This window comes from Nuphar pumila, chromosome 3 (genome assembly GCF_984573655.1).
Source record: "Nuphar pumila chromosome 3, dmNupPumi1.hap1.1, whole genome shotgun sequence".
Classification (NCBI taxonomy): Eukaryota; Viridiplantae; Streptophyta; class Magnoliopsida; order Nymphaeales; family Nymphaeaceae; genus Nuphar; species Nuphar pumila.
The window spans coordinates 129,715,379-129,735,714 of record NC_143251.1 but is presented as its reverse complement, the minus strand read 5'-3'; the positions used below and the strand labels follow the sequence as shown (position 1 = coordinate 129,735,714).

General features: G+C 38.7%; 1 protein-coding gene across 2 annotated transcripts; it reads right to left on the bottom strand.

Annotated features, from left to right (window-relative positions):
- Positions 1-2,395: 2,395 nt before the first annotated feature.
- Positions 2,396-19,503, bottom strand: LOC149843790 (hydroxyproline O-galactosyltransferase HPGT1-like). 2 transcript variants are annotated; one of them, XM_090001931.1, is made up of 12 exons: positions 19,170-19,503; positions 17,310-17,373; positions 17,033-17,082; positions 16,698-16,891; positions 14,066-14,129; positions 13,912-13,984; positions 5,455-5,578; positions 5,245-5,332; positions 5,072-5,122; positions 3,365-3,436; positions 3,139-3,251; positions 2,396-2,957 (listed from the first exon to the last, which is right to left on the bottom strand). In XM_090001931.1, exons 1-12 carry the CDS (start codon positions 19,280-19,282, stop codon positions 2,872-2,874), a joined length of 1,092 nt encoding a protein of 363 aa, XP_089858057.1. In that variant the 5' UTR covers positions 19,283-19,503; the 3' UTR covers positions 2,396-2,871. The 2 variants fall into 2 exon arrangements, with proteins under 2 accessions (XP_089858057.1, XP_089858058.1); XM_090001932.1 differs by having other exon boundaries at positions 2,396-3,059; positions 19,170-19,490.
- Positions 19,504-20,336: the final 833 nt, after the last annotated feature.

Below are 20,336 nucleotides of genomic sequence, written 5' to 3'. Positions count from 1 at the left end.
TTATTTTGAAGGATATAATAATAATTATAAACCAAAAAACTGTTTTAACAAAAAAACGATGGTCCTAAATATTCTTAAACCGAAAGAAAGAAAATAGTGTAATTCAAAATTAATGATTGCCATTCTAGAAAAAGAAAAAAAAGAAAAGAAAGGTTTGTCAACCACACAAAAAGAATAGTCCAGCCTTCAGCAAATTTTTACTCTTGGAATTCCAGATCTTTGGGCAACTTTTTATATGATGATGAACCTTGTAACTGAAACAAGGAAGCTCATGGTCAGTGCATGATTCTACCTTGCCTTCAATCTAACCTTTCATTTCTTCAAACATGGCTTGGGGAGTGTTAGATTTGTTAAAATTTATCTCATTTACTATAATAAATATGAAGGATCATTGTGAAATCCCATAAAGTTTAAGGATATGATAGAGGTGTTATCATTATCTTTTATTTTACACTGTATATTCTGTAATTTTGTAAAATGAACAGTAGAAAAATGAGAATTCTTCTTCGCTGCTTTTTTTTCTTTGACATCATTTTTCTACAAAGAGAAGGTGCGGACCCCTTCCCCTCAAGTTCGATTCTCACTGGACATGGGGATACCTTTAACAGTTTTACTGGTGGATGGGCTCTATAAGGTCTTGTGTGAGGGTGGCCAATACCAAGATAACTATGACACAGGCAAGCCTGAACAGTGCTAGTGCTGGATTAGACTGCTGAGCTTCAAATGGTTCTCTGTCAATTGTAAGGGACTTGATCAGCCTGATGTGGTTAAATTTGGATGACTCCTTGGCTTTTAGGTCTGTTTGGTTTGTGGAATCCAAATCTGATTAGTAGGATGGAAATTTTTTGTTTTGACAAGCAGAATGAACATTCCACAGATGAGGAAAAGGCGTTCTTATTATGCCTATGGACGCCCTTCTTTTTCCCCATATCTGGCATGAGTGCATGACCCATAAAACAAACAGCTTATTAGATTTTAGAATTGAAATCCATGGAATCAGGACACTGTTTTGATCCATGACATCCATATTTCATGGAAAATGATGAAAAGAGCTCCCGATTCATGAAGACGAGGGTGGGTTAGAAATAGCCGTGAGTCAAGAAGTAGCCCAAAACATTATGTTGGAATCAACTTTAACACGAAAATAATAAAATAACCATGCTAAACATGATCTAATGTTTAGTTTTTGCTTGTAAATATCAGATCGAGGTTAATCAAGAGTAAAGCGTTGTATGTAGGGGTATCAACGGGTCAGGTTTGGTTCGGACTCAGGTGGAACTAGACTTGGACCAGATTTTTGGGTATGGTATCGCGGGTCTACTATAAGAGAAACCATACCCAGACTTGATAAGAACTACATGAACCAGACCCAGACAATACCCGGTAAAATAATATTTTTTTATCATTTTTACATTGAGAATTTGCAAGTCTTAATGGAAACTCGAGTTGAGCCCGGGTCTGGTATAAAGTTTCACAAACTATACCCAGATCTATGTATTAATCAGACCTTTGGGTCTGGACCCAGGTGTTAATAGGGTCTTCTAATTTGTCACCATACACCCTAATTCTAATTTGGATATGAGATAGATTCATTATATTAAAAAGAAACCGCTGGTGATTGCTCGGCTTCTAGTGGAACCCTACAGCTGGGGAACACTTGTGGTGGACGTGGTGTTGGGGCTCCGTAGCACATTTGGGACCGAGCTGGTCTTGCCTGACTCAGCAATATGCTCTCCCATCCTCTACGCTCATCGATTCTACTCCATCAGTTTGGATCACCAACCCATGCACATCCATAAGCAAGCGATTTTTTGCATTGGAATTGTTTGGGAGTTGTGAAGTACCAATATTTGAGAGTTGAGATCCATCAATGCAACTTTCTTCCAAGATTTTGAGAATGGTCAATCGCGTGTTCAAAAGCTCAATCATACTTTGCTTTGCATTATGTGTTGTTCCATCTCCATCATCGATTCAAATTGTCGTGCTCGCGCCTCCAGTTTTTCAATCATCTTGTTCAACTTCTCATCTACGTGGATTTGCGACAACGTAACATTAGACTCCATCTGATTTATGTGATCTTTCTTAAATTCTTCAGTCTCCCGTCATGGCAGAGCTCAACCCATCTGCATCAGCTCTGATACTACCTTAATGCACCTTAGATCCCAAGGACGTAGAAAATCTACACTACTCTTAGTAGGGAAATCAAAGCTAACAATAAAATAATGAAAAACAAAATAAATTAATGCAAAAATTTAAGAAAACAACAAGGGTTCATCCATCAACTCCATATAACAATCCATATAACAAAGTAATAATAAGATAAAAAGAAAACCCTAATTCTAAAATTGATCAGAATAGATTCATTACATTAAAAAATTTAAATCTAAACAATAAGTTACCCACTTAAGATTTATTACTAAAATTTCGGATTGAAGAGACTTTAAGCTAGTTCCAATTAGCAACAAAGTCAGTATGAATTCGGGTCACTTCACACTGCTAGATCTTCAAACCCAAGTCACAAGTTTGCTTGCTGCATACATATTTTCCAATATACTTGTCATGCGTGACACCAGAAACTCGCTAAAAGTTCTTGCTAAAAAGATAAAACTGCAACCAACTAAAGGATCAATAAATCACCGAATTATGAAAAAGCAGGTGAACATAAGGGTTCTCAAGCTTGGGCTTCTAGAAGAAGCCAACAAGCAAGAATGGAGATCAGAACAACTTATGGCAAAGAATGAAAAACAATAATATATCGGCAACTGTGCATGTTTGTTTGCTCCATCAATCCAGCAACATTGAAGGGCTTCTGTTGTTTCTGCATCTCATGAGCCCCACCATTCCTGAAACCTCTTTCAAAATCTCAATGAACTATGAAGGCCTGGTTTTGCAGATTGCAGCTATATAAAACACGTCCACTGATGATCTGGTTGAAAGAAGCCAAAAGTTGATATGACCTGGCAGCAGCGACGAACCCATCGTATCAAATGGTAAAAATGGTCAGTCTAATAATTAGTCCCTCTCCCTCTACAAAGTTCATACTGCTGCACATATAGCACCTGGTTGTGATTCACAAGTCAAAACACAGCCAATATTCAATTCAGCAAACAAGCATATGAGAGAGAGAGAAAGAGCAACCTGGCGACCATGATGAACAACAAAACTTGCTTTCATCAACATGTTTGACATCCAGCCCAATCATCCAAGAGCCAACACTAACATCATCATGGGCATACATCCGGAGAACCGCGCTGCCAGTATAATTTATCTTATCAATCACTCAAATTCCAATTAAATAAATGCTATTTCACCAAATGGATCTAAACATGGGCTGAAAAGATAGAAAAGAGATATAAGAACGAACTTGTTTATGGACACGAACTGCGCCAGTGCTCGAGATATTACAAACATTTGTCCAGCGGCATGACTGAAGTACCTGTAAATAAAAAATTTCAAGCACGAGGAAAAGAGATGAGGAGTTTTACATGCTTACATAAAAAAGACAAGCATGCACAACAGTTTCAGGTTTCAAGGAACTAACATGTCATGAATACACATTCAATGATGAGTACAAGGTTGTGCTGATATTGAGAAATTGAGGAACAGATGCTGATATCCAAATTATTCAGCATACGAATAGAGTCATTTGTGTCCGTAGTTGGTATTGTTTCACATCCCCGTCGCTATAAGCCTGCAACAAGCCATGCATGAGCAATACACACTCACAGCTCATGGGCTTGGAGCATCACCATCACCAACATCCTCACCAGTGTCATATGAGAACAATTATCAACATCATAAAATAAAACAATTATGGTTGTGACATAGGTACTGGGAACATATTATACTCTAAAATACAAACACTCGTGTCCCTATTACCCTTTATTTCCTATAAACCTAAAATTCAATGACATGTGCAAGACGCAGTAAAATCATGCCAATGTCTCTATTTCAAAAGAATCAGCATAGTCTAAATTAGTCTAGCTAACAACAAGAACTTCAGCACAATGTTTCACTAGTTCATACCATGTCAGGATAGTATGCAACCCTCAATTCCATCCTAAACCAAAATCCAATTTTCTTTACGATCTTGATAAGGATTTTTCTCCAAGCATCTGGGGACTGTGAACAGGTCAGACTCATGGTTGATTTAGGCATTGTTGGATCCTGGATGTTGATAAGAAATTTCCCCCAAGCATCTAGGGACTGTGAACAGGTCAGACTCAGAGATTTGGACATGGATAGGGAAAGCCTTTACCATACCTGGATCCAACTATCTCTGCCCTAACTGGGTACATTTTCACATGTAAATTGGTTGGATGTTAATCAGATTTGGAAGCTTCTTTTGTTATTCATACATAGAAGCCTAAAGCAAAATCTAACCCATTTAACAAATCAAGACCAGGAAGGCCTTTCAAAACCTGATTGTAAAGTTTTAGTCAAATTATATATCTGATCCAAACCCTTACTGCAGGCTTCCTCAGAAAAAATGGTGATGCCTACTTCATGCATATGATCCACAATGTCACATATGTGCCCGACTCATATTGTCACATGCACCAAATTTTTTTAGATTTGCTTTCAAGTAATTCCACCAAATATATCAACAATTCACCTAGCACTAGGTTCAATAATTGAACATTAGTGACAAGTTTAGAAAAAAATTCACCTCCATGAAAAACTGAAAAAAAAAAGTGAGAATTTAAGCACCCAAAAATAAAGCTAACAAGGAAATAAATGCAAACATAAAAGAAAGTATACCAGAAAAACCATACAGAAAGTTGAAACCAAGCCAATGCATTATCCAATTAAGAATTTAATGATAAAATAAAAATAAATTAAGGTTTGAAGTTGAATTAAAAGGATACAGACAAGCAATTAATACATGCCATTTAGAGGTCATCAACTAGTTAGGCACTACAAAACAACCATCTCCAACATTAGAAGAGTACAAGAACTTTTCCCATAGAATAATGACATGTCTCACAAAAGAGGCTTCTGAGAAATTAAATACAAACTATTTTGCATATGGCGATACAAGGGTGTGCTGAGAAAAATAAAACACACTTACGATTTTCCATCACCAAACCTCCACCAATCGGGTTCATACCATTTATCCCTCCTACAGAAGTTGAACAATGTAAATATTTTAAAGGCAAAAAGGAAATATCAAAGCTTAATGTTTTTCAGATCTTATCAATAGGAGATTGTACGCCAAAATGTTAAAATAGCAATTGAACTTACTGTTTCCTGAAAACTTCGCCTGATTTCATGCACCCAATATAAACACGAGGATTATGCCAATGTGTTCTAAGCGTAGAAACTAAACCATCTGCAAGGCAAATAATAAGGAAACTATGGAGACATACTTAAGTAATGTAAACTATAAAACTTAATAGTAATAGCAACTGGCAAGGCTAAGAAAAGTAATGATGATATGTGCCTGTCACTAACCTAAGTTAACAAAGACATCATCATTAACCTTTGCATAGAATTCTGCATCCCAAGTATCTGAAGCTTGAACAAAGAATGATTTTGTTTTTCTGGAAATCCCTTTTGAATCCTCAACATAATCATCCTGCAAAACAAATAGAAGGTTACTCATTTAAAAGTTAAATGCAATTGACAAATGATAATAGGCAAATTTACTTGCTGAGTTATGAAACATGAAGCATATACAACTGAAAAGACGTGTTTGTGTTTATATCGGATCACAAGTCAGGGTCCAGACCCGTGATCATGCATCTTTTCATTAATGGTACGTATGTAATTATTCTTTGTTGTAAAAGGGTATTTTAATACCCTAAATTTGTATTAGTAACAGCATATAATGACAAGATTAGTAGCAGCCGATTCCTGTATTTTGGGAATGAGGGTTTCTCTGCAGCTCCTTCTCTCTCTCTCTCTCTCTCTCTCTCTCTCTCTCTCTCTGTGTTCCTCATCCTTCACGCATGGTAAAACTCTGGATTTATAAAATCTAACATGGTATCAGAGCCAGGTTAGAGCTGGCTCCGGGATTGCTTCCAAAAGGTATGTCTAGAAAGATCGTTCAATCTCCCAAGTCAGAAAATTGATTTCCAATATTTATTTCTGCTTCTTAACCTTGATCAGACCAATATCTTTCTGCTTCTCAATCTTGATCAGACCTGATTACGTTTTTCATTAACCAATTTTGTCTCGCCTCTTAATTCCCAATTTTTTTTCTGCATCATCTTCTTCATCAGATCTGATCATGTTTCTCTGATTATTAATAGATTTTACATCAATTCTGGCTCGCCTCTTAATTCCTAAAAAAAATCTGCATCATCTTCTTGATCAGATTTGATCACGTTTCTCTGTTATTAATAGATTCTATGTTGCCTTCTTAATTCTCAACCTGGTTCTAAATCATCTTGTTGATCAGATTTGATCAGAATTAGATCTGATCACGTAATCGGTTGCCTATCAGCCATGTTAATCCTTTCTTGATCAGATCTGATTCAGATCTAGCTCCATTTGCCTTTTGACATTTTCATTCAAATCACTTGATCAGATTTGATCAGAAAGACCAGATTTGGTTTTCTTGTTTCAGTTTTTTTATTTAATGTTTATTGTCCTTCACATAGCCTGATATAGTCTATTCTGCAAAAAAAAAAAAAAACAAGTTTCCAGTTATTTCAGTGATCTGCGTGACTATTCTGTCAGCAAAAAAAAGAAGAGTAAGAGGATGCATGAATTTCTTTGAGGTTGAAAGTTGCCTTTCGATATACTGATTTTTTTAGCTATTATCGGGTTGTGAGCTGGACATTTCTTCTTATTGTGAAACATGGATTCATTTCATTCTCCTTCTGGTCTTTTTTCAAGCTTTCTTAGTCAACTCGTATCTGAAAAATTAAACAATTCTAATTTCCTGACTTGGAAGAGACAGATCATTCCTTTTATTAGGAGTCAGGATCTTTCTAAACATCTGAATGGATCTGTTCCAGTCCCTCACGAGAAGAAAATGACAGTAAAAGAGCATCTACGACACTATATGTTAGAAATCCAGAATTCGTAACTTGGATGAAAAGAGACCAGGCGCCAGTTGCTTATATTACCTCTACGTTGTCACAAGAGATGCTTATGACAATTCCAAATGATTGTACAACCATGAAACTTTGAAACAGACTAGTTCAGACATATTCACAGGTTTCTCGGGCCATGATTGTATTTCTTAAAAGAGAATTTCAGATGTTAAGAAAGAACTCCATGACTATCATGGAGTACTTGAACAAAATAAAGATCATCACAGATCAACTAGCAGTTGTTGGGTGTGCAGTGAGTGATAAAGATATGGTACAACAAACTCTGAGTGGATTGGGGCCTAAATATCATATGATTGTTACTTCCTTATTGTGTTTACCTGATCTGCCCAGATTTGAAGACCTGCGTGCAAAACTACTTCAATATGAGATGAACTTAAAAGGGTTCTCTGAAGAATCATATATGCATACAGGCACGCAAGATGTTCTTGCCACAGGGGTAGCTTATGGACGAGGACAAGGAAGTTATGATGTTAAAGGAAGAGGAGGACAAGGAAGAAGTGGACGAGGAGGCTGTGGAATATTACTTACACCCAACATACCTCCCAACTCACAGTGACAGAGGCCAATTCCTACTTGTTTTCTGTGCAATAAAAATGGGCATATCAAAACTAATTGTTGGTTTAATCCCCTGAATAAAGGAAAATCAACACAGACTGAAGCAAAGAGAGGAACTGATAGCTCAAAGGCCAATGGAGAAGTAAAAGAGTTGTTATTGTCAACCTTAGCAGGATTAAATCTGAAACAAAATGAGCAGGGTACTTGATATGTGGACTCTGGAGCAGCGACTCATGTTACTGGTGATGCTGGTAAGCTCTTAAACCTTGTTACTTACATTGGTAAAAATAGTATAGTCACTGGGGATGGATCCTACCATTCTATCTCTCGTATTAAAAATTCTGTTATACTTATGTCAAAGTCCTCTCTCAGTCTTTCAAAGGTTCTTTATACTCGTAACATCAAGAAAAACATTGTTTCTGTTTCTAAGCTTGTTGATGATATCAATGCTTCAACTGAATTTACTCCCTATTCCATTCTTGTCAAGGATCTCTGCACAAGGGAGACGTTCGCTAAAGGAAAACGACAAGGCAATATGTATGTTTTCCAAGAAGATCCTTCTACTCGTGTTCGCCCTGTTGATTCCAACTTGAAGCTCTCCTCATCATCGTCTTCAGTGATTCCTTCATGTGTTTTTAGTGTCTCTAAGTCCAATAAGTCAAATCCTTGGCATGGTCGTTTAGGTCATTGCAGTAGTAGTTTCATTCAGAAGCTTGTCTCAAATAACCTCATTCCCAAGTCTAGTTTAGGAATGAATGTCAATGACAACAAATGTTCTAGTTGTCTCTTATGTAAGAGTCATGTTTTACCTTTTCATTCTATCAATAAAAGAGCTTCAAGACCTTTTGAGATTATATATTCTGATGTGGCCAGCTCCAATTGCTTCTGTATCTGGAACTAGATATTACCTTATATTTGTTGACAGTTATTCTCGTTATCATGGATTTTCTTTATGAAACACAAGTCTGAAACCTTAAATTGTTCCAAAATTTTTACTCTTTTGTCAATAATCAATTTTCTGAAAATATTCTTTGCTTCCAATGTGACAGAGGAGGTGAATTCTCTTTAAGTAACTTTATTAATTTTCTTCAAGGTAATGGAATAAGGAGAAGGGGTGTCTTGCCCTCATACACCTCAGTAGAATGAAATTGCTGAAAGGAAGTATCGCCATATTGTTGAGAGTGCAATGAGTATGATACATGATAGTAATCTTCCGATTACTCTATGGACAAAAGTCTTTCATTCAGCAGGCCATGTGATAAATCGATTGCTCATGACCATTTTGGAGAACAACTCTCCTTACTTTCCCCTGTTTCAAGTTCATCCCAACTATCATGATTTGCGTGTGTTTGGTTGTGTATTTTATGTTCATATTGTCAGTTCAATGAGACATAAGTTTTAGGACAAGGCTTTGAACTGCAGGTTTGTGGGTTATACAGATAACTATAAAGGATACAGGTGCTATGATCCCATAAGCAAGCGCATTAAAATATCAAGAAATGTTATCTTCGGCGAATTGAATTCTGATCATCGTCACATCACTTCTTCTGAATCAAATTCCAAAGTTGAGGTCTATCATCCTTGGTTGAATTCTGAACTTTTCTCCAGTACTAACGATATTTGTTCTTCAGATTGTGGTCAGAAGGATAAAGAAACTATGCCTGCTGATAGGTTGATTGCACAGGAGAGCACAAAGCCATCTTTGGATCCAGAAAGGTATAAGGTTTTGTTTATACTCGACGAGGAAGAGAGACGCCCACTATTTGTAATCAGAAAATGGATACACCCTCTACATCTACTTCTACTTTTGATGTTAGAAGATCCACCCGCTCTCGTCATCCGATCAAAAGATGGGTCAGCTATAAAAAAAAATTCACTAGACTTTCAACTTTTTCTAACTGCTTTGGGCAAGAAAGATGAACCCACAACATTTTCTCAAGCAGCAAATTCTAAAAGATGAATTGAAGCAATGAACGAAGAAATGGAGGCTCTACATGAATGTGGTACCTGGGATGTTGTTCCAAGACTACCTGACAAAAATGTAGTTAGGTCGAAATGGGTGTACAAAATAAAGTACAAACCGGATGGCACTATAGAGAGGTACAAGGCGAGACTTGTCGCCAAAGGATTTACACAGGAGCAAGGACAGGATTATGATGAGACCTTTAGTCCAGTTGTGAAAATGGGAACAATCAGAGTCATACTATCTTTAGCTATTGAACATAAATGGACAATCAGTAAGCTTGATGTCAAAAATGCTTTTCTACATGGAAATTTGAATGAGGAAGTATACATGAAATAACCCACTGGATATGCAAAAGGCAATCCTACAAAATACGTATGCAAATTAAAAAGGGCGATATATGGGTTGAAGCAGGCATCCCGTTCTTGGTTTAATAGTTTCTCTCTGAAAATACAAAAATATGGTTTTAGGCGATCTCTCCTTGACCATTCCTTGTTTATATTTAAGAACCAAGACACAGTTACTCTCCTATTGATATACGTAGACGATATTATCATCACAGGTAACTTCAAAGTTCATATCGAGGAGCCTAAGCATCTCTTGAATCAGAGATTCAAAATGAAGGATCTTGGGAAACTGTGATACTTCCTTGGAGTTGAAGTTGACAGTACTTCTGAAGGAATGACTCACCCAACATAAGTACACTATTGATGTCCTCAACAAGGCAGGTATGAAAGATTGCAAACCCTTGGGAACTCCTAGTGTCCTTCATCAGAAGCTCAGTTCTCAAGATGGAGATTTATATGAGGATCCTACAAAATATCGTAGCATAATCAGCATGTTGCAATATCTCACTTTCACTTGACCTGATATCGTTAAATCAGTAAATCAAGTATCTCAGTTTATGCATGAGCTGCGTGAAGGGCATATGGAAGTGGTTAAGCGGATACTTCGGTACTTGAAAGGATCTGTTGGGGATGGTCTTTTGTACATAAAAACGACAAATGGGCAAAATGCACATGAAATTATTGTCTATACTGATGCAAACTGGGCGGGAGATCTAGACGAACGTAGATCCATATCAGGCCATTTTGTGTTTGTTGGGATGAATTTGGTATCCTGGAGCAGTAAGAAACAAAAGGTTGTTGCTAGATCAAGTACATAAGTCGAATATAGGTCAATGGCAGCTGCTACTGCTGAAGCTACATGGATTAGGCACTTACTGACAGAAGTGGGAGAACCAATCTCTCAATCCCTCCTTTTATGTGATAATCAAAGTGCCATCAATATGTCATTCAATCCCATTTATCACAGTCATGCCAATCACAACAAAATAGATCAACATTTTGTGAGACAAAAGGTAGAAGAGAAGGAGATTGAGCCTGAATTTGTACGAACTATCGATCAAGTGGCTGCTATGTCACAGGGATTCGGCTAGCAGGGTGTTGCACCCGCGTCGACGCGACTCGATGCGGGTGCGGGTGCGGTCAACCCAACCCTGGGTGCGTTGACCACACCCAGGGTCATTTCGGTCTATTTTTTGGATTTTTTTTTAAAAAATTTGCCCTATGAAATGGGCTGCGGAATTTTAAAAAAAAAATCTTGGGAGGGGGGGGGGCTGCCCCCCTATCACCCCCCGCCAGGGGCGGCCCCCCCGGACCCCCGCCCGCAGACCGCGCATCAAGACCTGCGCCAGGGGGAACCCCAGACCCCCCTTCTCTCTCTATATATATATATATTACATTTTTGCCCCTGCCGCATCCCCGCACCCAAGGTTTTTTAAAGTGCAGCACCCCCGCACCCGCACCCATGTGACATAGAGTGGCTGATATATTCACAAAAGGCTTGACTAAAGACATGTTTTGGATGTTAAAAGGCAAGTTGTTCATGGTTCAAAACCATGCACAACTTGAGAGAGAGTGAAAAGACGTGTTTGTGTTTATATCAGATCACGGGTCAGGGTCCAGACCTGTGATCATGCATCCTTTCATTAATGGAACATATGTAATTATTCTTTGTTATAAAAGAGTATTTTAGTACCCTAAATTTGTATTAGTAATAACATATAATGACAAGATTAGTAGCAGCCGATTCCTGTATTTTGGGAATGAGGGTTTCTCTGCAGCTCTCTCTCTCTCTCTCTCTCTCTCTCTTTGTGTGTTCCTCATCCTTCGTGCATGGTAAAACTCTGGATTTATAAAATCTAACAACAACCACCACCATTTAGTAAATTATTCCCAGGTGATTATTGCATACAAGTGCATACCTCGAAAGAATAAACCTCTCTATCCAAGGCCAAAAAGAATTTCAAATCTCTTTAAAGGCAACAGGCAACATCAAGCGGTATGCATGCACATCACCATTACCAAATAAACTATATGACAAGTTCAGAAGGTATCAATCATAAAAACGACAGCAAACCAATCTTGTGGAAAAGAATTGACATAAAGGTCTGCTTGGTCAGAGCCAATAAGCTTTTAATAGGAAAACACAAAAAGACTTCCATTTAGACAACAGAACATATCAGAGCATATTCCACTTGCATGAGACCTACTAAACCAGTTCCTATGTCAAACCCATCTTTGTGTAGAAAAATGGAAACACAATCCTGAAGACCCTCATAGCTGAAATCAAAATGCTTGTCCACTCTGATAATACTTCTCAACCATAGCAGTAAATTCACATTGAAGGTCCAGTCCTTAAATCAAACTAAAAACAGTTTGCAGAATTGAGGAAATAATAAACCCCATTGGATGACCGAATGAATGTGTAATGAACTGAAGGTTATCTAAAGAAGTCACTTGAAGAACCATAAATATAACTCTTATCAGGGTGCCATAATACTTCACCATCACGATGCCAGATATATCATATGTTGTCAGCCAGGTGCATCAATTCATGAATGCACCAACAACAATTCACATGGAGGATTTGAAGAGCATCCTTGGATATGTGAAGGGAATTGTTAATCATGGCATTGTTTACAAAAGAAATTATCCAAACAAATATACAATTGAATCAGTGATGATTAATCAAATTTCAACTGGGCTGTTGATGCCAATACAAGAAAATTCATATGAGGGTATTGTGCATTTCTTGAAAGAAACTTAGTTTCCTGAAAAAGCAGGAAATAGAAGAGCATGGTCAATTCAAATACAGAGGCAGAATACAGAGTACTTGCAGGCATTATTGCAGAGATTATTTGGATTAGAGGATTTATGAATATTTGGGGTTCAACCCGTGTTCTTCTACTACCTGTTATGAACATAAAAATAAAAGTTCATTAGTCTTGGATGCTTATGCAGCATTTCACAATAAATCAAAATATTTTCAGATTGACTACCGTTTTGTTAGAAAAAGAATTGAAGCAGAGGTGGAAGGCAAGTTTATCGGCTTTGAGAACCAAATTGCAAACATTTGCAGAACAAGTTGTGCATGTTTAACATGATGTACAACTTGAGGGAGTGTGCGAGACCAACTGGCGGTATGTTGGCCATTTTGTCTAGCAGGGGCATTTGGTAATTTTATGCAGGTCGCCCAGATTGGATGTTTTTGAAATATCATTCTTTGTTGTGCAATTCTTTGTAATACATCATAGTGGTATCTTTGTGATTCGTTGATATTCTTGATGCAATCTTGGAACATTTTGTAACTGTCCCTATTATGGATTTATATAAATGGTAATTTTGCACCAAGCCTGCGAGTGTATCAGAGGTCATGTCCGGTTGCTATTTTGTCTTCTATACCAGTAGTATTCAGGTTTTCAATTACAATTTTGTAGACCTAGATAGCTCATTTTCGAAAAACTTAATGAAAAAGGTAAAATATATCAGATCATTACACATGATTCCTTGTGTAGAAATTCATGGAGTTTTCTTTCTGGAATTTCAGAAGCAAGATCAGAGCTTAGAATGACCTGAAGACCCAAAACTGAGCACATACAAGAACAAAGCCCATGCATCTGATCCACTGAAGCAGATTTGTCAGCATGAAAAACAAAGACACACGTAGATTACCTCACAAAGATCCTATTTGAACCTCACAATTTACAGGCGGGTGATAGCATACATGAAAAATTGTGAATCAAACTTCAAAAACCTTAAAAAAGTAAAGCTCACATACCACGATATGTTGCAAAGAAACATAAAATACAGATTTTCTAATAGAAAGCAATGAGCAGAAAAGTAGAAATTTGACCATGCACACACATATCCTGTAGTTTTTCTCTTACATCCGAAGCCGACAGTAGTATCTGTGTGAGAAGAGATTTGTATCATGCCACAAAAAGCCATGCCCAATATCACTCAAAATAACAGGAAAAGAACTTACAAGAACAATGAAGTCATTCGTTTGTTCATTCTCCTCCTTGATAGCTTGGTCAGTACTGTTGCCTTCATGTCCACTGAATAACAGTATCAAAGAATTTAGTAAAGAACTAAAATCCAAGGCAATGGACAGATATTTATATGATAAACAATGAGACCTTTTTCCTATAATAAACCGTACAACAATACCCCTATCCTTTTCCAGCTTTCTTAGTGCTGCGCCTGTATCAAGTAAGATATGTTACCATCTTCAGTAATCTATACAATGAGAAGATACATGTATAAAGTCACATATCAACTTATATCATGAAATAGAAGCAACGTTTAAAGTTTAAACAATATTATCGTCAAACAAGATGGCAACAGGATCAAACATTTGAATTAAAGTGTAAAATAGCACTTTAATTATTACGGTTAATAGAGCACAAAGTAGAAATCCATATCTATCTTGAGAAAAGTACTAGTGATAATCGATTTAAATGTGAAGCTATATATAAGTATTGCCTGGTCACATAAGGCCCTCACTTGCGCAAGCATGAATCAAGTTATTAGCATATCGTGGCCTTGCAACTCCAATAGTGTATGGGTTTGGCCTTGAACCTTCCCCATCAAAGCTTACTAAATACTAAGAAACAGTAGCATGTCACCACATATAGAAATACTACTTCTAAAATGCAATATAGCCCATGGTTGCCAGTCGAGGAAGCGGGGACGAGAAGCGATACGGGAAGCGAGGCACTTTCAAAAATTTAGGAAGCGGGAAGCGTGGGACTACTTAGAAGCGAGTCACGAACCGTCTCGAAAGCGACCTAGGAAGCGAACCGGAAGCGACCTAGGAAGCGAGGGGGAAGCAAAAAAATAAAAAATAAAAAATAAAATAAAAAAATAAAAAATAAAATGGGAAAAAGAGGGAAGTGTGGGGGAAGCGCGCTTCCGAAAAAAAGGGGACGCTTTCCCATGCATTTCGGAAGCGCGTATCGAGGAAGCGTGCTTCCCCTACTATAGGGGCGCTTCCGGTAACTCTGGTATAGCCCTCCAAGTTTTATGGCCGTCTATGCAGAAAATGAAATCTCGTGGTTGCACATGCCAAAATAAATACACATACAGACACATGCATGTAAGAGCACACACACACATGCATGTAAGAGCACACACATACACACAAAGATCACGAGGCCCATCCCTATACTAAAGAGTTTTCTTTTTAGAAAATAATTATGACAAGCAGAACAATTTCTCTCTCTCGCGCGAGTTTTTTGTTTTTCCCTGTCATAGGGATTATTAAACTTACCCTCGTGTTGTATCCCTTTGTATTCTATTTTTAGTAGAAAATTGCACAAAAGTGGCAGGTCTCGTGCCCTTTTGCCCATGTCCTTGTGACATAGGTTTTTTCCCATGCATTATGTGTGCATCATATTAGTTAGTTAGCTTCTTGTTAAATCATATACATATCCCTTAGTACCATATTTAACAAAAAAAAGTTAAAAATAAATATAAAGTCATGGTCAAAATTGATGAAATATTATATCCTAACAAGTGGTGGTGAAAAGATCTGAAGTTTAATATGCTATTTTTTAAACCGATTACATTAAAACAATTGTTGTAATAAAACATTTAGGCAACATGCAATGGAATGATAGAAATTTGCCCTTTTCACAAAATACCATTTTAACAAGGGTTAGGCACCTCTTCATAATAAAGAGGAAAATACCTAAAATAATATCGGTGACATCACTTCTTACCTCCCGGGTCATCACAAGCACACAGGGAGGCTGGAGGCCTGCTAACTATGAGCAAAGGCAGATTCTCATTGTGATCCTTCTACAAAACATGGCAGTAAATGTTGCTGCTCCATTGAGTGAAGTATAGATTAGATATGTGATTTTTCCAAATTTCTTCACCTTAACATGGAAACATAACAAGAAAACTTTTAGTGGTGAACTCCTAGAGTTGTGCCTCATCTGCCTATAACAATTGCACCTTCATAAGATGAGAATGCTTCACTTGTAGATCAGGACCAATTTATTAATCAACCATGCTAAGGACATTTTCATATGGCTGGAAAGAGCATGTCTCCTCCATTACTGGTATATAACAGCAAATGATGGGAAAGCAGTCCTTAGATATTGTGTTTCGGCATGTATTAATCGAGAGATATGAAAATCTTAAAAAGTTGGTCTATGAAATATTTCCCAGTGCCATGACCCCGAAAACATCCTTGTCATCCCCTTTGGTAATCAATGCATAAAGACATAAGCATTAAGCAAAGAGTCGAACTCGAAGACCTCCTTCCTTAAATCTAAAGCATAGTTTCCAGAGCGAGAATTGGAATCGGGAAACAGACATTCAAAATTTTAGAGGATTTGGGAAGCGAGAAGTGAGTAGGAAGGAGTATAGGAAATCATTTAGAAAGTGATATTTGAAACCGTATGAGCATAAAAACCGAGATTTCTAAAAGAAACAAGATCCATGATAAAATCATGATTTCTAAACATAGGAATCAGGATTGCTGAATGAATCAGGATTCCCAGTTACAGAAAATAAGATTCCCATGCAACAGAATCGGGATTCCCATAACCGGGAATTGTGATTCCTGACTGATTCCAATTCTGCTTCTTGGGAATCACAATTTCCATGTACCACAAGCGATTCCAGTAACTATGATCTAAAGCTTCCATATTTTCCACAGCCCAGCGAAGAGGCATTCACTAAAAGAATATGTTTAAATATGTAAAGAAAGTTTCACGTTGTAATCTAAGAAATGAGAACTGACAAAATAAAATATTCTACCAGTTGGCATCCATGACCTCCGAATTGCATCCCGGTTCTTCCAGTGACCAAATTCTGTAGCAATCCCTATCACCGCAAAGAACCTTCTTTTAGGATGTGTCCCGTTTGTATCCAATGTGTGCTTTGCAACAAAACCTTCTTCCTTGGCTGCAGCAAGTTCTGCCTCCAGAGCCGATAATCTCTTTTGTTGGTCCCTATTAAAATAGATAAATATTTTGACTCATCTTCTACAAACCATAGGAAACATGCTATCATCACATAGTGTTTAATAAAAAACTTGATAAAAAGGAACATCAGTAAATATCTATAAAATACAAAGACAAAATTCAGCTTACTTGCAAGCTATAATCTTCAATGTGTCATCAACTGATACAGCTGGTTGCCCCTGAACAATAATTTTATGAAACGCTAAATTTTAAGAATTGGAAAAAAAAACTGCTGCATAACTCTAAATACTACTAAGAGACCGAAACTACCCAACCTTATGAGTATGATTCAGGAGTTACTAAGAGAGTTTTTTAATGCAAAGGCAATAACGAATTCAATTTTAAATACTTAGTTTTCTGATCATAATGCCAGTCGCAAGGAAGTTTAAATGAGTCAAGTATGTACCTGGCCGGTTCTCCTGTCCAGCTCCTTAATAAGATAGACTCTATTTTCTGCATCCTGCCAGAGGCTAAATCGAATTTATTTAAACAAAATTAGATCCCTTAATTGTTATCAGTAGGTCAGAAATGCAGAAACAAAGTGTCACGTAACTCAGAAAACAGAAGAAACACCTTAGAAGTTTGTTTTTCATATTTTTTTTACGTGGCTCTGCCTGCCGTACTTACTTACGATCACTGTCCTGGCAGCGTAAAACTCCTTGGGCTTTACGCCTTACCCTCAGGGAGAACACCTTAGAAGTTAAAACTCAGATAGCTCCGATTTGAGATCCAACTTCCAAGGATTATAGAAGCATGCATCTCTGGCCCGACCAGTAAGTCAGAATTTCAGAATCAAAGATTAATAACTCAAAGAATAGAAAAAAAACACCTTAAAATACAATTAGTTGGATCTCAAACTCGGAGTTCGAGAATCGAGGATCGGAGACACGTACGTCTGGCCCAATGTTCCACCTCCCAATCCGGCTCGGTGCTTGTTTAGCGTCGTTCTTAGTGGGGACCCCACACCAGAATCACTAGACTAATCTCGAGGCATTCAAACGTATCCTAAAATCATAATGGAAACCTCAACCCACAAAGTCGGGATAGAAGAGGGGCCAGATAACCGTTTGTTGAAAGAGAGTCGCGGTTCCCTGCTTAAGGGGCACTTTCTAAAAAAATTTACAGATCCAGGGGCAATTACACAGCGTATTAACAGCGCATGCAGCGACCTGCTTGACAGCAGGTGTCCGTCTCCAGAAATGTTGAGATGGATAGTCATCAGCAGCGTCGCTGTATGCATAAAAACCTACCTCTTTCCCAGGATCGACAAATAGGGATGGCAGTGGACGGGGGGAACGGCACCGCCCCGCCTTGCCCTGTTTGGACCGGGGATGGAGGATATGAAATGGAGATGAAGGTTTTTCCCCGCCCCACCTTACCCGCTCCGTTTCCCTTGGTAAACCTTAAGACTGAGGAGAAACGGGCTCGCCCCGTTTGGAACGGAGATTGAGGATATTATGGAGGTTAAAATCAAAATCTGTGCCCGGATGAGGGCAGAATTTTGAGACGGGGGCGGGGATGGAGACCTTGTCCCAAGACCTCGCCCGTTCCACTGCCATCCCTATCCACAAACGGGTTGCAGAAGATTCAAAATCGCATGTATGCCCCCCGATCGTCCGGAAAAGCGCCAGAGATTTAGGGCGACCGTAGAATCTTCCGAAAAAATTCCGATCGATTTCCTCGAGGGGGTGAAAGAAAAAGTCGGTTACTTCGCCCCGAGAGCTTCGATATGACGAAAATGCCCCCGAGATATTCCGTGAAAACATAAAACTGCCACGATTTCAAACGATTGCCCTACGTTTCGACTTTCGACTTCCGAAACTTGATCTGCTTCCATACTTTCGACTTCCGAATATACTTTCCTACGTTTCGCCCTAATTTCCACCCCCGTCTTCAATACGAAAGTTTAATTCACCGACTTCAAGTATCAGAATCCATTCCAGGAATTTTCTCAATCCAGATAAACTTCTACATAAAATTAGTTAACAAGCGCCCGATTACGAGATGCGTCGTCGAATGCCACGAACTTTTCTATAGATTCCCTGATCCGAAAGAAAATTCTCGGCAGATTCCCCTAATTACAGTCTTATACCTAAAATCACAATAAAATCACCCCGGAATCGATCACGAAACTGAAAAGTTTGCAGATTCAATCGGTTCTCAAATCAGAAAATCTTATATCCAGTTCCGAAGGCTAAATAACACGAAAACTTGCCCTAATTTCACACACACACACACACAGATTGAGAGAGAGAGAATCGCTCACCGTCCCACGACGTAAACCGTCGACATCATCGCGATCATCGAAAGCATCAACGAGGAGATCCTCGATCGACGAACAAAGCCGGGTAGCCCGCTGCTCGATCCCCGGATCTGCATTTTTCTCTCTCTTCCCGTCAAAACCTCATCTCGCGCGATTCGAACACCCGACCTCTGTAGCTCTTCGGGAGAAAAGTTAAGGCCTAAAGAAGGAGAAAATTCTCCTTTTCCCTCTTTTTTGTCTTCGAAGAAGAAGCGAGCGAGAAGACTCGGAGATTGCAGAAAAGAGAAGAAGAAGAAGAAGAAGAATCTCTGGATCAACGACGCTTTCCCGAATCGATGTCTTCCGTCATCTCTCTTTAATGGTTTTTTTGGTTCCCTTAACTACTGTCATTTCAGAAGAAAACGCTCTTTAATTTTTTGATATCTCTCAACCCCTTGGTATATTTTATTAATTGCAGGAAAGCCCCTCATTTGACGGAGACAACCTAATTCCTAACGTCAACGTGAATGATGCCTCCCCAGTCCTCAGTCCCCACTCCCCAGTAAATAAACGGGTCGGATCTAGCGTGATGTAGAACATAACCATAACCGAACCCAGCATTTTGGGTGAACGGTGAACCGAAGGGTCTTTATTATCTGGAAACCAGGAAGAGCAGTTCGGATATTTGAGACAGTTACATGGATCCAACCCGTGACCGTTATCTGACACCTTTTTTTGTAGAAAAAAAAAACATGGCCGTCTGGGTCCCACCAACTCAAGATGGGCGATCGTTATCGCAAAACCACCGGCCCCATCGTGGTGTGGTGCTCTTTTCTGTGGGACCCACCACTCAAACTGGTGGACGAAAGCTCAGCAGCTTCATCCCCTCCCTTTTTTTGAGCTCCACGATCCGTAACAATCAATGTGCCGAACGCAGAAACCCGTTGAGTCTGGATCCGGGTCAAACCCGGAGAAGTCGGGGTCTCTTGGACCTTGTCGCTAGTGGGGAAGGCCTATCCGTTCCAGATCACTTCGGGGATTTTTGCATGCCAAAATTTAGTAGAATCTGTGGGCCCATATCTCCACCTTCATTGTGGATCTGGATCTAGACCCTCATTCTGACCTGCTTAGTGCTAACGTTACGAACAGCCTTCAAACTAGAGGTTGTACGTCCGTCGAGGGGTGGGTAGC

What these genes read in the sequence shown, in the direction of transcription:
- LOC149843790 (XM_090001931.1), bottom strand. Translation starts at nt 19,282, where the DNA reads ATGCAGATCCGGGGATCGAGCAGCGGGCTACCCGGCTTTGTTCGTCGA. An exon ending in TGATGTCTTTGTTAACTTAG is followed by an intron (nt 5,333 to 5,454) that starts GTTAGTGACAGG and finishes TTTGCCTTGCAG; the next exon opens with ATGGTTTAGTTTCTACGCTT. An exon ending in TTGTTCATCATGGTCGCCAG is followed by an intron (nt 2,958 to 3,138) that starts GTTGCTCTTTCT and finishes CGCTGCTGCCAG; the next exon opens with GTCATATCAACTTTTGGCTT.